Consider the following 16,540-nt stretch of genomic DNA (forward strand, 5'->3'; position numbering starts at 1 on the left):
GATCAGGGTACCAGTGCAGTATATACACTGTATATAAGGAGATCAGGAATACCAGTACTGTATATATACTGTATATAAGGAGATCAGGAATACCAGTACTGTATATATACTGTATATAAGGAGATCAGGGGACCAGTGCTGTATACACTGTATATAAGGAGATCAGGAATACCAGTGCTGTATACACTGTATATAAGGAGATCAGGGTACCAGTGCAGTATATACACTGTATATAAGGAGATGAGGATGGTATAATGTGTGTCGGTCCCCGGAGGCTCTGATGTCATTGCCCTCTGCTCAGCCTCTCAGTATATCAGCTGTCGCCTCCATTCTCCTCCCCTCCGGTGTGATCAGACGGTCAGTACTTTGCAGGGCTCCGGCTGCCTCCAGTACCATGGACAGGGAGCCCTATACCTGGAAGCGTGTGCCCGGCGAGCGGCGCCCTGCCTGCATATGCGGATCCTAGAGGCTGATCCCGGGATCTGGTGATCTAGTGACGGCAGGATCTCTGCTCCTTCCCCTCCTCTAGGAGCTGCTGGCAGCCGGAGGAGGACATTGTTGTTGTTTGGGCTTCTCCATAGCACATCATGCCGTCCTGAGGATCACCGCGCAGGAGATCCACCACAATCCTGCCCCCTGTGCCCGGCACAATGTGGGTGAATCCGGAGGAAGTGCTGCTGGCAAACGCCCTGTGGATCACCGAGAGGGCCAATCCTTATTTCATACTGCAGAGGAGGAAAGGGCATGGGAGCAGAGGAGGAGGGGGGCTGGCAGGTAAGAACTTCACATATATCTACCTAGAGGTGTATGGAGCCTTCTATATCTCTATCCCTCTCTTTACATTCTATCTAGTGGGAGCCAGGCCTGTGCCACTCATACAGCCGCTTCATACTGTGTTATGTTTACGTTTCAATACATTGAGATTTACTGTGTACAGAAGCATAGTCAACTACCCTTGTATACAGCATGAAAAATATCTTCAATGCATTTTTTTTGTTTTTTAATTTGTTAGTAAAAAAAACAGATTTGTTTGTTTTTTTTTGTGTTTTTTTTTAGTATCCATTTAATATACATGTTTTTAGCCTTTTTAAGAGTATAAAATCTACGTTAAATGTAATGTCTAAGGCTGGGTTCACACTATTGTTGTCCCTTCCATTGTTCTGCTCAGTCAGTGAGCAGAACAATGCAAAAAAAAAGGGCACTATTGGTCATTTCACACCACTGGTGCCTAACAGACCCCCATTGACTTTAATAGCATTCGTCTTGTTTCCAGCATTTCAGCGGACAAAATATTGCAGGATGCTGCACTATTTTTGGGATTAAAGATGGAACCTGTGACTGAGGTAGCGATGTCAAATTTCTTGAATTTTAGAAGCCATGGAAATTTAAAAATAAAATTTCCCTAGAAAAAAAAATGGAAACTTTTTAAAAGTGAAAAAAAAAAAAAAAAGTAGAGTGGAGTAGTTTTATAAATTTAAAATAGTTTAAATGCTGGATGTTGGTCTCGCCATTTTACTAAAAGGCAGAAAAGAAACAATTTGCTAGTCAGCCAAACACAGAAAATAGGCAAACATTATCTGTGATGGGGGGGGGGGGGGGGAGAGAACGTCATATGTGATGGGGGGGGGGGGGAGAGAGAATATTATCTGTGATGGAGGAAGAGAACGTTATATGTGATGGGGGGAGAGAGAACATTATCTGTAATGGGGGAGAGAACATTGGCTATGTTAGGGGAGAACTTTATCTGTGATGGGGAGAGAACATTAGCTGTGATGGGGGAGAGAACATTAGTGGTGGTAGGGGAGAACATTATCTGTGATGGGGAGAGAACATTAGCTGCGATGGGGAGAGAACATTAGTGGTGGTAGGGGAGAACATTATCGGTGATGGGGAGAGAACATTAGCTGCGATGGGGGAGAGAACATTAGTTGTGGTAGGGGAGAACATTATCTGTGATGGGGAGAGAACTTTAGTGGTGGTAGGGGAGAACATTATCTGCGATGGGGGAGAGAACATTAGCTGCGATGGGGGAGAGAACATTGGCTGTGGAATGGGAGAACTTTTATCTGTGGTGGGGCGAACATTATTTGTGAGGGGAAAGTACATTATCTGTAATGTGGAGAACATTATCTGTGATAAGGAAAAGCATTTGGTGTGATGGGGGAGAATATTAATAGGAATCAGATAGAAAAATTTCAATAAAGGCCAAACTGAGAGGAAAGGAACAAATAACTACTGTAATACCAACAAGATGGAGCTCAGCCACAACGATCCTAAACTGAAACCTTTTACCTGCAGCGCCCCTAGAGACAGAAATGCATATTATTCTGCTTTAAGAATTGCAAGGAAGAATAGGCAAAAATACCTCAAACGAGAATAGAAAGACTCTTGGCTGGCTACAAAAAGCGTTTACAAGCTGTGATACTTGCCAAAGGGGGCAGTACAAGATATTAACTCTGCAGGGTACCCAAACTTTTGCAGACGCCATTTTTTTGTTTTCTGTTATTTTGAAAGTGTAAATGATGGAAATAAAATCTAACTTTTGTTGACATATTATAAGAATGTCTAATCTGTAATTTGATGCCTTTAGGAGATTTTTCCATCTTTCCTTGGCTTCTTTATGCACATTAATACAACTTTTTACCTGGGGTGCCCAAACTTTTGATCCCCACTGTACAGCCTGTGAAAAACAATTGTCTGTTGATAGAAATGTACTGGCGTTCAGACTGATATGGTTGATCTCACCAGTTTGCACCATCTATAATGTTAGACCACCTTTAATGTGAGAAGCAGGTGGTAACGTACAGTGGTCATACAGCTGATCATAGCCGCCTCACTTCTGTGATGGCAGAATATAGTAGCATTCCTCCTGGGCTCGCTCTTGTGCTGGTCATTCTTGTTTTGACATTTGACTTGCACAAGGTCTAATGTGTTTTTCTGGGGGTGTAAGGTGGGTCATGTTTCTCCTGTAAAAGTAAAGGAGGAGGAATCAGCTCCTTTAGTAATGGGACACCAGTGTATGCTTACTGAATGATATGTGAACCTGCTAGATAGATATTATGATTTTTTAAAGATAAATTGTAAAACATTACATACTTATCACTGATGCTGTAACTGAGAGGTCTGTATGTAGCCAGTTATCAGTTGTGTAAATACTGTGATAGTTTTAGTAAAATAAATAAATAAATAAAGACAGCGTTTGGTATTCCAATGGAGAACTCAACTACACTGTTTTCTATAAGACTATATTACAGGGGCTCCATGGCCTTAGAATCTAGTATTGACACAGGCATTGAGGACCCGGGCTGGTGGTACTTGCTCCTAGGAACTATTAGCACTTCTGATCCAAGCAGATGAAGATGAAGGCCAGGCGTTGGATGGTGGGTTGCTTAGTAAGTGTTTTCACTTGTGTGGGATAGAGTCTGGTGAAGAAGCGGGGGTGTACAGGCACAGGATTGTCTACTTATTGCCATGTCTATAATGTAAGAGATATTATGGTGCATTCATACATATTAACTTATTTTTTGAATGTTTTAGTGTTGCGTCGCATACACTTCTATGGGCATCTATTAGGGCTCTGTACTATTCAGAGATTGTACAGAAGTGTTACCAGTTAAGTTTTGGCTCATGTTTGGCTATTGCCTGCATCTAGCATTTTTTCTAACAACTTCTTCTGTGACCTATAGATGCATGGATCAATACGGTTTCCCTAATAGGGAAGGATAGGGTGTCTTTTATATTAATTTTGTGACTAATAATAATAATAACATTTTAAAGGATACACATGACATCCCGGCAGCCTGTTTTATAAATGTCTACTATGTTGTTATCCAGTAGTGTGATGATAGGTTTGTATTGTACCTTCTGTCACCATTTATTCATTGTGTGTCTGTAAGATATACAAGTCCATTAAATTGTATTGCCATAGGCCATGTTCACATGTCAGAATTTCTGTGCCGAATTCTGCATTAGAATGCGGCAGGGAAATTCCGCTTTAGCAGAGTCCCATTGAATTCAGTGGGATTTTGTTGCTCTGTGCACACGGTGGAATTTCCAGATGTTTCAGGCACGGAGATGCCATTTTCCGCGTCCACTCAAGGAATGAACTTGTTCATTCTTTGTGTGGATTATGCACAGAATGCATAGCCGTCTATGAGACGGCGCATTCCTGTGCGGTCCTAATGCCGGCAGATTATGACAACACCCCGAAAGTGTCAGGAATGTCCGCACAAGGATTCTTTATGTGGACATTTTGTCGTATGAACATAGCCTTATAGTTAAGCAGTGTATATACACTGCATATTTTCCTATGTGCAGACCTATAGGGCTACCCGGCGGCAGTCCTGTGTGTGCAGTGAGGTTTGGAGGTGGGGCTAGTGCACCAATGTGACTGTGATGCGCGGGCCGCCTCCATACCTCACTGCACACACAGGGCTACTGTGGGTACAGCGGATTTTCCGCTGAGCTGTGGATTTTTCGCAGTGTGAAATACTCTGCGTATACGCAATATGTGACCCTATTCATACTGAAAAAAGAAACCTTTTAATGAGAATAAAGTTAGCAGCTGGTGCAGAGTAGAATCCATTTTCTAGCTCAAAGATTAGATATTTCTAACATTTGGCACATCTGCCATATCTGTACTGGGGGAGTGAGAACATTATCTGTGGTAGGAGATAAATTGGCTGTGATGGGGGGGTGAACATGATCTGTGATAACGAAAAGCATTTGCTATGATGGGGGGAGAACATTAATAGGAATCAGATAGAAACAGTTCAATTAAGGCCGAACTGAGAGGAATGGAACCAATTAACTACTGTAATACCAACAAGATGGAGGCCAGTGACAATCATACGAAACTGAAACTTTTCTCCTGCAGCGCCCCTAGAGACAAAAATGCATATTTTTCGGCTTTAATAATTGCTTTATTACTGCTGCTGCCTATCGCTTGTAACTATTAATCACCACTGTTGCCTATCACATATCATCACTGCAACCAATCACTAGTCATCACCGCTGCTGTTGATTTCTGGTCACTAGTAATCACCACTTCTGCCTATCACTGGTTTCTAGTAATCACCACTGCTGCCTATCACTGGTCACTAGTAATCACCACTGCTGCCTATCGCTGGTTTCTAGTAATCACCACTGTTGCCTATCACTGGTCACTAGTAATCACCACTGCTGCCTATCACTGGTCACTAGTCATCACCACTGCTGCCTATCAATGGTCACTAGTCATCATCGTTGCAACCAATCACTAGTCATCACCACTGCTGTTGATCTCTGGTCACTAGTAATCACTGCAGGTTATTATCTGGTAGATACCAGCTGTAGATAGGTAGATGACAGCTGTAGAGAGGATCTATATACCAAAGAAGTGATCATTGTTATATCCAGTGACTCACAGGTGACGTTGTCTTTGATTTTTTTTTCCATCCAGTTTAGATAGTCATGACAAATTCTTTTAGCCAAAACTCATTTCTTTATGGCAAACATTTAAGCCTTCACATTTTTAAGTACCCTCCCTATCTCTACACAATTTTCCCCTGTAGAACCCCATAACTCTATTAATGCCCCTTTTTGGTTTGCAGCTCAGAAAAAATGGATAGGTTGGTAGATCCTTCATTAAGTAGGCATGTCCCACAGTAGAAAAATAGAGCAATGTCCAGCACAAAAGCACGATGCAAGATGGAATTTATTGTAGATACACACAGCAAACAGCAACACGGATCATGGAGTAGAGTGACGCGTTTCAGCAACCTTAGTCGCCTTAGTCATACCATGGTGTACTCGGATCAATCTGGCTCTTATAATGGGCAGCCCCGCCCCCCCCACCAGGTGAAAACACCTGAGTGGGCCGGGGCGGCGCATAGCCACACACAAGGGCCAGACCGACGCCTGCGTTCACACTAGACAAAGAAGAACACCATAAAAAATATATAGATCATAAATAAAAACTAACTGTGAAATATCACAGACAGAAAGAGATTTTTTAAATAAACAATCAAAATTCCTAGGGATAAAGACTGACCAACGTGTATAGAAAACATAATAGTAAGTCAGTGACCTGAAAATACATACTAATATACATTGTCAGTCACACCCTATATGTGCTCAAGTTTATCAATGCTGGACACAGTATAGAACCAATACCATCATTATTGAGACATTAGGCCAAGTCACCAAATGCATAATAAGTAATGTTAATATATTAGAAGAAAGAAGGGACTTGGTGTAAATAGGCTGGTAAGAATACTTAAAAATTATTTTGAATTGGTTAAGAGCTAGTCCCTTGGATATAACCCACATCCGAAAAAGATAAATGCAGAAAAATTAATAAGCTGATATAAATTTTAGTATAGATGCTAACAATCTATGTAAACGGATGTGGGACAATCCATGGGAAGATATTTAGGTTCTATAGAAAAACATAGTGGAGGAAAAGGTGAGGGCCACTAATCCAAAGTCTATATATCACAAGACCACATATAATTGAATATGATACGTTTATAATATTAAAATAGAGAACATATATTGTGGTAGATATAGAGCTAAGGAAAATACCAACTGATAGGACAAGAGGACTATAAACTATAGAGAACTGAATTATTAAGCTTAATATGTAGAAGGGAGTATCTGAGATAACTGTATTATATACCAAGCTGTAACGTCCCTATACATGTGGGTTTAGCGAGGGGATAGGAACGGGGGCAAGACATCAAGTAACAAGTTCAAAAAATGAAATGAACTGTCAGTACGTATACTTCATTATATACAAATCTAATAATATAACATGGTGTCCTGTCTTTTGTTCAGACCCCTCGGAGACCTGGTATCAAGTTTTAAAATCCAAAATACCTCACGGTCAAGTAACTATTTTCTATGGTCTCCGCCGCGCAAAGGCATAGTGACTTTTTCTATGCCCTGAACATATAAGCTGCGAGTTGACCCAGAATGTTTCTCTGCACAATGTCGGCTCACCATGTATACGTGCCGGGAGTTAAAATGGGGGATGTCCGACAGGTGCCTCCGAATTCTCACTTTCAGGGCACCCGTCGTGCACCCCACATATTGGATGTTACACTCCCGGCACGTGATGAGATAAACGACATGGTGCGTGTTACAATTGACAAATTGTGTCATATTAAATTGCTCACCATTGGATGCTGACACAAAGTTCGTGCTTTTGAGCATAACAGAACAGCAGGTGCATCTGCCATGACCACATCTGAACGAGCCCTGGTGTCGCAACCAATTGGTCTTGTGACTCCTTGTATTCAAAAAGAGACTAGGAGACACTTTATTAGATATGGTTTTGGCTTTCTTAGATATACATCTGAACCCACCACTGAATATTTCGGAAAAAGACGGATCACCTGAGATCATGGGAATGTATTTTTGCACTATATTGCGGATAGCATGAAAGTCATCACTATATTGGGTCACAAATGTAATTGGGTGATGTCTTTGTATCACCATATCGTCATCGCTGGTGGGACAAGGCAATCTCCTCCCACCAGACAGAAGTTTTGGACGATCACGGTCGCGGGCAATATTTATCGCCCGTTGAATATGTCGATCGTGGTAGCCCCTTGATCTCAAACGGGATGAGATAACTCCGATCTCACGATCAAAGTCCTCCTGTCTAGAACAATTACGTCTAGCACGTATCATCTCCCCCACGGGTAAATTTTTGGTCACGTGGGTGGGATGACACGAATCGGCTCGTAGGATGGAGTTCACATTGGTCTCCTTCCTATATGTGGACGTCACAATCTTTCCGGTAATAATATCACCAGTCAGATATAGGTCCAGGAAGGAAACAGTGGGGACATAAGATGACACAATAAATTTGAGGTTAAGAGCGTTATCATTTAAGTAATCTGAAAATAGTTCCACGGCCGCCACATCCGAATCCCATATAAATATGAGGTCGTCGATGTAGCGGCCGTAAAATAAAATGGATGAAGAGTAAGGATTGTTGGGGGCGAAGATAGTCTCCCTCTCCCACCAACACATGTAAATGTTGGCGAGAGAGGGGGAGAACTTCGCCCCCATCGACGCTCCAGTCGTTTGTAGAAAAAAATGTTGGTCAAATTTGAAAAAATTATGTGTTAGTAAAAACTCTACCACTAAGATAACATATTCGCATAAATCAGCCGAATACTGCGAGTATGTTTTCAAAAACCAGTCCAATGCTGGTCTAACTAGTGTGTGAGGTATAACTGAATAAAGGGAGATGACATTATGTCGAGGACTCCCGTCCTTGACCACTTCCAAGAGGTGGTGGAACGGGAGTTGTTGATGTTATCGAAAAAGAAAAATTGTAAATCAGCTGGTAATCTATCCCCCCAGGAGAAGATAGCTCTTGACCATCTCAGCAAGTCGGACGATATTATCGTCCGGCAGGCTGATAAAGGGGGGGCGGTTGTAGTCCTTGACAAAGGACTTTACCGCAAACTGAATATGATCATGTTGCAAGATACCAACACCTACAAAACATTATCCGGTGATCCCACCTGTTCCTTTAGACCTATTCTGGACAACCTTGTGGATTTTGGGGTAGCCAATGGATTTATTGATCAGCGTCAAGTTGAGTATATCAAAATCAAACATCCGGTTATTGCTATATTCCATTCGCTCCCCAAGGTCCACAAGGGTGTATTCCCCCCACCCATGAGACCAATTGTGGCAGGGATATCTTCCCTTAATGAAAGAATGTGCTCATGGGTGGATAATCTGCTTCAACCACTGATCGGTCAAATTCCGGGCTACATTAAAGACACCGGACACATTTTGACTATGTGTGAGGATATAACCTGGCAAGATAACTACATATGGATAACTGCTGATGTCACCTCCCTTTATTCAGTTATACCTCACACACTAGTTAGACCAGCATTGGACTGGTTTTTGAAAACATACTCGCAGTATTCGGCTGATTTATGCGAATATGTTATCTTAGTGGTAGAGTTTTTACTAACACATAATTTTTTCAAATTTGACCAACATTTTTTTCTACAAACGACTGGAGCGTCGATGGGGGCGAAGTTCTCCCCCTCTCTCGCCAACATTTACATGTGTTGGTGGGAGAGGGAGACTATCTTCGCCCCCAACAATCCTTACTCTTCATCCATTTTATTTTACGGCCGCTACATCGACGACCTCATATTTATATGGGATTCGGATGTGGCGGCCGTGGAACTATTTTCAGATTACTTAAATGATAACGCTCTTAACCTCAAATTTATTGTGTCATCTTATGTCCCCACTGTTTCCTTCCTGGACCTATATCTGACTGGTGATATTATTACCGGAAAGATTGTGACGTCCACATATAGGAAGGAGACCAATGTGAACTCCATCCTACGAGCCGATTCGTGTCATCCCACCCACGTGACCAAATATTTACCCGTGGGGGAGATGATACGTGCTAGACGTAATTGTTCTAGACAGGAGGACTTTGATCGTGAGATCGGAGTTATCTCATCCCGTTTGAGATCAAGGGGCTACCACGATCGACATATTCAACGGGCGATAAATATTGCCCGCGACCGTGATCGTCCAAAACTTCTGTCTGGTGGGAGGAGATTGCCTTGTCCCACCAGCGATGACGATATGGTGATACAAAGACATCACCCAATTACATTTGTGACCCAATATAGTGATGACTTTCATGCTATCCGCAATATAGTGCAAAAATACATTCCCATGATCTCAGGTGATCCGTCTTTTTCCGAAATATTCAGTGGTGGGTTCAGATGTATATCTAAGAAAGCCAAAACCATATCTAATAAAGTGTCTCCTAGTCTCTTTTTGAATACAAGGAGTCACAAGACCAATTGGTTGCGACACCAGGGCTCGTTCAGATGTGGTCATGGCAGATGCACCTGCTGTTCTGTTACGCTCAACAGCACGAACTTTGTGTCAGCATCCAATGGTGAGCAATTTAATATGACACAATTTGTCAATTGTAACACGCACCATGTCGTTTATCTCATCACGTGCCGGGAGTGTAACATCCTATATGTGGGGTGCACGACGGGTGCCCTGAAAGTGAGAATTCGGAGGCACCTGTCGGACATCCCCCATTTTAACTCCCGGCACGTATCCATGGTGAGCCGACATTGTGCAGAGAAACATTCTGGGTCAACTCGCAGCTTATATGTTCAGGGCATAGAAAAAGTCACTATGCCTTTGCGCGGCGGAGACCATAGAAAATAGTTACTTGACCGTGAGGTATTTTGGATTTTAAAACTTGATACCAGGTCTCCGAGGGGTCTGAACAAAAGACAGGACACCATGTTATATTATTAGATTTGTATATAATGAAGTATACATACTGACAGTTCATTTCATTTTTTGAACTTGTTACTTGATGTCTTGCCCCCGTTCCTATCCCCTCGCTAAACCCACATGTATAGGGACGTTACAGCTTGGTATATAATACAGTTATCTCAGATACTCCCTTCTACATATTAAGCTTAATAATTCAGTTCTCTATAGTTTATAGTCCTCTTGTCCTATCAGTTGGTATTTTCCTTAGCTCTATATCTACCACAATATATGTTCTCTATTTTAATATTATAAACGTATCATATTCAATTATATGTGGTCTTGTGATATATAGACTTTGGATTAGTGGCCCTCACCTTTTCCTCCACTATGTTTTTCTATAGAACCTAAATATCTTCCCATGGATTGTCCCACATCCGTTTACATAGATTGTTAGCATCTATATTAAAATTTATATCAGCTTATTAATTTTTCTGCATTTATCTTTTTCGGATGTGGGTTATATCCAAGGGACTAGCTCTTAACCAATTCAAAATAATTTTTAAGTATTCTTACCAGCCTATTTACACCAAGTCCCTTCTTTCTTCTAATATATTAACATTACTTATTATGCATTTGGTGACTTGGCCTAATGTCTCAATAATAATGGTATTGGTTCTATACTGTGTCCAGCATTGATAAACTTGAGCACATATAGGGTGTGACTGACAATGTATATTACTATGTATTTTCAGGTCACTGACTTACTATTATGTTTTCTATACACGTTGGTCAGTCTTTATTCCTAGGAATTTTGATTGTTTATTTAAAAAATCTCTTTCTGTCTGTGATATTTCACAGTTAGTTTTTATTTATGATCTATATATTTTTTATGGTGTTCTTCTTTGTCTAGTGTGAACGCAGGCGTCGGTCTGGCCCTTGTGTGTGGCTATGCGCCGCCCCGGCCCACTCAGGTGTTTTCACCTGGTGGGGGGGGCGGGGCTGCCCATTATAAGAGCCAGATTGATCCGAGTACACCATGGTATGACTAAGGCGACTAAGGTTGCTGAAACGCGTCACTCTACTCCATGATCCGTGTTGCTGTTTGCTGTGTGTATCTACAATAAATTCCATCTTGCATCGTGCTTTTGTGCTGGACATTGCTCTATTTTTCAATTGTTCGTCCTTGTGGTGTCCGCACGAGTCCGTGCACTGAGGCGGCGGTGGAGAGCTGGACGATCTTTCTATTCCCATGTCCCACAGTAGGTCCATAGTTTCCCAGTTATGCCCCTACCCCCTCCAGTAGTTAGTTCGTTTCTCCCCCAGGCAAGGCAAGTATGTCCTTTTATGAAGATAGTTCCTTTGCCTCCAGTAGTTGCACCCTTAGGTAGGTAGACTACTTCCACCACACCTCCACAGCAGGTATGTACTTAGGTAGGTAGACCAATCCCCCAATAGACAGGCATTCCCTATTGTGTCAGGGCTGAGGTTATAACTTGCTCTCAGTGTAGGCCGCAGGCCCGACACTGCCTGTGGCTTAGGCTGACATAATAATAACCAGGCAATGGAATCAGAATGTCCTGTTTGCAGGAGACACTGAAGCTGATACCTGCAGGAAGCACCTTGTTCTGCCCCTATCTGTTATTGAGTGCTAAGATTGATAGTTTTCATTGTATTTATGGTATTTGATCTGATGACTATTCCCATTATATCATCCTGTACATGAGATTGGCCTCACACCAAGTAGCAATTATCACATTGCACTGTGAACAATGGAACCGTGATCAGGAAGGAATGACAGCTATTTAACCCATTATCGCCCGTTATCGCAGTTATTTTGTAACAGGCGATAGTAACGGGAGAATTAGTGCATGCACTATTTCTCCCGTTCATTCGTTCATTCGTTCAGCCAATGGCTGTCCGGGCATGCTGGAATTGTAGTTTTGCAACAGCTGGAGGCACGCTAGTTTGGACACACTGCTCTGTTTAATTGATAGCAGTGAAGTATCTAATTTTGGAAGTAAAGCAATGAGTATTTTCTTCCCAATTCTAAAAAAAACCAACCACAATTTCTGCTTTTTTTTTTTTTTTTGCCCAGGAAGTATTTATTCACAGTATTATACAGTACGCCAGCTGTAACGTTCACCCCTTAAATACGCAGGGACTTTTCATTTTTGCGCTTCTGTATTTTCCTCCTCGCCTTTTAATAGCCATACGCTTTCAATTGTCAAATTACAGACCCATATGAGGGCTTCTTTATTGCACCAGTAAGGCTAGGTTCAGACTACGGAATTTCTGCCTGCAATTCCGCTTTGAAATTACAGGCGGAAATTCCCCTTGCTAAAATGTATATTATAGTAAATGGGTTTCCGTTCACAAATTCACACTTTGGAATTTGTGAAGCGGAATTTGTGAACGGAAAATCCACTTGGAAATTTCCACCTAAAGAATGGCGTTGCTCTTACTTCAGGCGGAAATACTCGCGAAACACATTGCAGTCTGTTGGAGACTGCATTGTCCCCGCGGTTCTAGCGCCGACTGATTGTACTCTGTAATGACATCACTCATTTTACTACCAATCTATAGTAAAAAAAAAAAGTTAATAAAAAAAAATATATATATATATTTGTAGTCCAAAAGTTAAAAAAACTAACATTTCGCTTCATTGGGAGCTTCATTTCTAGGTAAAAATGACATGTTATCTTTATTCTATAGGTCCATACGATTACAACAATTATTAAAGGGGTTATCCACCATAAGGTGATTTTAGTACGTACCTGGCAGGCAGTAATGGTCATGCTTAGGAAGGATCTGCGCTTGTCTTGGGGCTAAATGGCTATGTTGTGAGATTACCATAACACTGCGGCTAGCTTTTTGTGAACTGGTATTTCCTGTTTGACTTTTCTTTTTTTGACTACAAATCCCATAATTCCATTTTCCTCCCTCCCACACATCAGCCACCCCACCCATTGAAACATAAATGAGCTGCATCCATTCAAAAGACCTGTGGTTTTCAATCAGGGTGCCTACAGCTGTTGCAGATTGATCTCTCTCACACCAAGCAATCACTCCACCCATTGAAGCAGACAAGCTTCCTGTCATCAGCTGACTAGTGAGTCAGGTCTCGGCCACATTGCAACCTGGGAAAAATCTGAGACAACAGTCATTTTGTATGCTGTTAAAAATAAATATTGGGGTGAAAATCACAGAAGAATTGTGAGAAAACCGTCACACACAGGTACAGACACTATATTATGAACTACACTAACTTAACATAAATTTTTTATAGAATTTGTTTTATTTTACCTTTAAAAAATATATTTTTGTACGAAAATTAGTATGCGTAAAATTGTCCTCTTCTGACCCATATAACTTTTATTTTTCCGCATAAGGGGCTATATGAGGGCTCATTTTTGCGTTGTGATCTTTAGTTTTTATCGGTAACATTTTTTTAAGATGGGGCTCTTTGTTAACTTTTTTCTGGTATATAAAGGTACCAAAAATCTGCAATTCTGATATTTCGTTGACATTACGTCATTGACCGTGTGGTTTAATTAACATTATATAGTTCAGTCATTTCTTCCTTTACATTACCACAAACATTTGTTTATTTTTGTTTACATTATTTAGAAATGGGAAAAAGAGGCTGATTTAACCCTTTCATGATCTAGCTAATCATTTTTTCTGGCTCACATTTTTTCTCCTTCCCTTCTAAAACACATAACTTTTCATTTTTTTACTGACAAAGTTGCTTTAGGGCTTATTTCTCGTTCGGCTCTATTGGAGGACACAGGAACCGTGGGTATATCTTGCTGCTACTAGGAGGCTGACACTAGGCATTAACAAAAAAGAAGTCTGCCCCTCCTGGCTGGATATACCCCGCCCACTGACTCTGAGCTAACCAGTTGTTTTTTCCTTGCCAAACCTGCTTTCCTTTTTGTAGGCGGGTCTGGAAACGCATCTGGCGCTCAGTTCCCTTAAAGGGCAGGTTTCGGCGCTTCCATCCTTTTTCAGCGTCCCCCTAGCATGCGATCCTCATGTCCGCACCTTCCTTCATGGTGTGGCTCACGAGGCTCCTCCATACAAGCCCCTACTCCACCCTGGGACCTGAATCTGGTACTCAGCGCCTTGCAGGGCTCCCCTTTTGAGCCCCTCAGGGAGGTCTCTCTCCGCTTCCTTTCTTGGAAGGTGTCCTTTCTCATCGCCGTTACCTCCATCTGGCGGGTGTCTGAATTGATGGCTCTCTCCTGCTGCCCTCCTTCATCAGGACAAGGCTGTGCTTCGGCCGGTATTGTCCTTTGTCGTTAAGGTAGTCTCCGCTTTCCATGTAAATGAAGATATTGTCCTTCCCTCCTTCTGCCCGGCCCCTTCTCACCCTAAGAAGCACTCTCTCCACAATTTGGATGTGGTCAGGGCTCTTCGAGTTTATATCTCTACCACCTCTTCCTTTCGGCACAGTGATTCACTGTTTGTCATTCCGGAAGGCCGGTGCGAGGGGCTTCCAGCTTCTAAGGGGATTATCTCCTGGTGGATCTGATCTTCATCTCAGAGACCTATCGTTCTAAAGGGAAGGTTCCTCCTTTCCGGGTTACGGCACATTCCACCCGTTCTGTTGGGGCCTCCTGGGCGGTCTTTTACAGGACTTCAGCACTGCAGGTGTGTAAGGTGGCCACATGATTGTCCGTGCACACGTTTACCAAATTCTACCAAGTGCACACTTCTGCGGACGCCGGGTTTGGGCGTAAAGTGTTGCAGGCGGCAGTGGCGTTGCCTCCACCTGATTTTTCTCTGGCTGTGTTCTGCTTCCCACCCGGGGACAGCTTTGTTATGTACCACAGTTCCTGTGTCCCGCAATGGAGCCGAAGGAGAAAAGTAGATTTTATATACTTACTGTAAAATCTCTTTCTCTGGGGATCCATTGGGGGACACAGCACCTACCCCGTTGGTTATTAGTTTGTTGACCTGAGGGTTGGTTGCTTGTCTGTGGTTTTGTTCGGTTGTTTTTGTCTGGGCCTTACTCGGACTTCTGTTGTGTGTTTCGGTTCCCTCCTACTGCTTTGGGACTAAACTGATTAGCTCAGAGTCAGTGGGAGGGGTATATGCTGCCAGGAGGGACCGACTTCTTTTTTTGTTAATGCCTAGTGTCAGCCTCCTAGTGGCTGCAAGATATACCCACGGTTCCGGTGTCCCCCAATGGATCCTCCGAGAAAGAAAGAGATTTTACAGTAAGTATAAAAAAAAATCAACTTTTTCTGTGTGGCGAGTTGTACTTTCCACTGATACTTTTTTTTTTTTTTTTTTTATCATACAATGTATTACAAAGCCAGAAAAAAATATATGTTTGGCAAAATTGAAAAAAATATTGAATTGCACAATTTTGTATGGCAATAATTTTTTTGGAGTTCAAAATACGGTAAATCTGACATGCCATTTTTATGCTATGGGTCAGTACGATTCCAGTGATACCAAACTTGAATAGTTTTTGTTTTGTTTTATGGTTAAAAAAAATGTAAACCTTGAAAAATAAAAAATAAATTTTGTTCATTACCATGTTCTCACCCCTATAATTTTTTTTTTTTTCTTCTACGGAGCTGTGTTTGGGGTTAGTTTATTTGCGCCAAGAGCTATAGTTTTTAACGGTACCACTTTTGTGTAGTTCTGGCTTTTTGATCACTTATTACATTTTTTTTTCTTTTTGATCTATGAAATCTGTGCTCGATTGCTAAGGGCTGCCAAAGGGAGCCCTAATCAATAACAGAGCCAGGGAAGACGCTGAGGATATGTTAAGACCTCAGGCTTCCCTAGCAATCCATAGCCCCCCACGATTACATTGGGGGGGGGGGGCTATCGAACCACTAGACACTAGGGAATAGCGGCATTTAATGTTTAAATGCTGCGATCTGTATAGATCACGGTATTTAACCAGTTAAATGATGGACATCGGAGCGATCTCCAATGTCCGCATTGCTGGCAGATGTCAGCTGCTGATAGCAGCGGACATTTCCCAGTCGTGACACGGACCTGACCCGCGGGCCCCCGTCATGTCCGCCCACCCCACCCATGATGTACATGTGGTCATGGGTCGGTAAGGGGTTAAACTCTTATCGGGGAAGGAGCTTATTCACATTTATTACCTTTTTTATAATTTTGTCACAAATCCCGCTGGTCGGATGGGCAAATATTGTCCTTATATTCCGACCTCATATCCCATCCTTGTATCCCATCCTCATATCCCAGCCAGACTGATGCAGAAAAAAAAGGTAGA

The 16,540-nt window shown here is 42.1% G+C and overlaps 1 protein-coding gene across 2 annotated transcripts in view; it reads left to right on the forward strand.

The window, feature by feature from the left end:
- Positions 1-323: 323 nt before the first annotated feature.
- TBC1D9 (TBC1 domain family member 9) overlaps positions 324-16,540 on the forward strand; it is a 70,176-nt gene continuing 53,959 nt past the window's right edge. For both annotated transcript variants that reach the window (XM_056562920.1, XM_056562921.1), the window contains exon 1: positions 324-774. In XM_056562920.1, coding sequence (XP_056418895.1) covers positions 651-774 — 124 coding nt within the window. In that variant the 5' untranslated portion in view covers positions 324-650. The remainder of the gene's footprint in view (positions 775-16,540) is intronic.

The sequence above is a fragment of the Hyla sarda genome, chromosome 1 (genome assembly GCF_029499605.1).
Source record: "Hyla sarda isolate aHylSar1 chromosome 1, aHylSar1.hap1, whole genome shotgun sequence".
Classification (NCBI taxonomy): Eukaryota; Metazoa; Chordata; class Amphibia; order Anura; family Hylidae; genus Hyla; species Hyla sarda.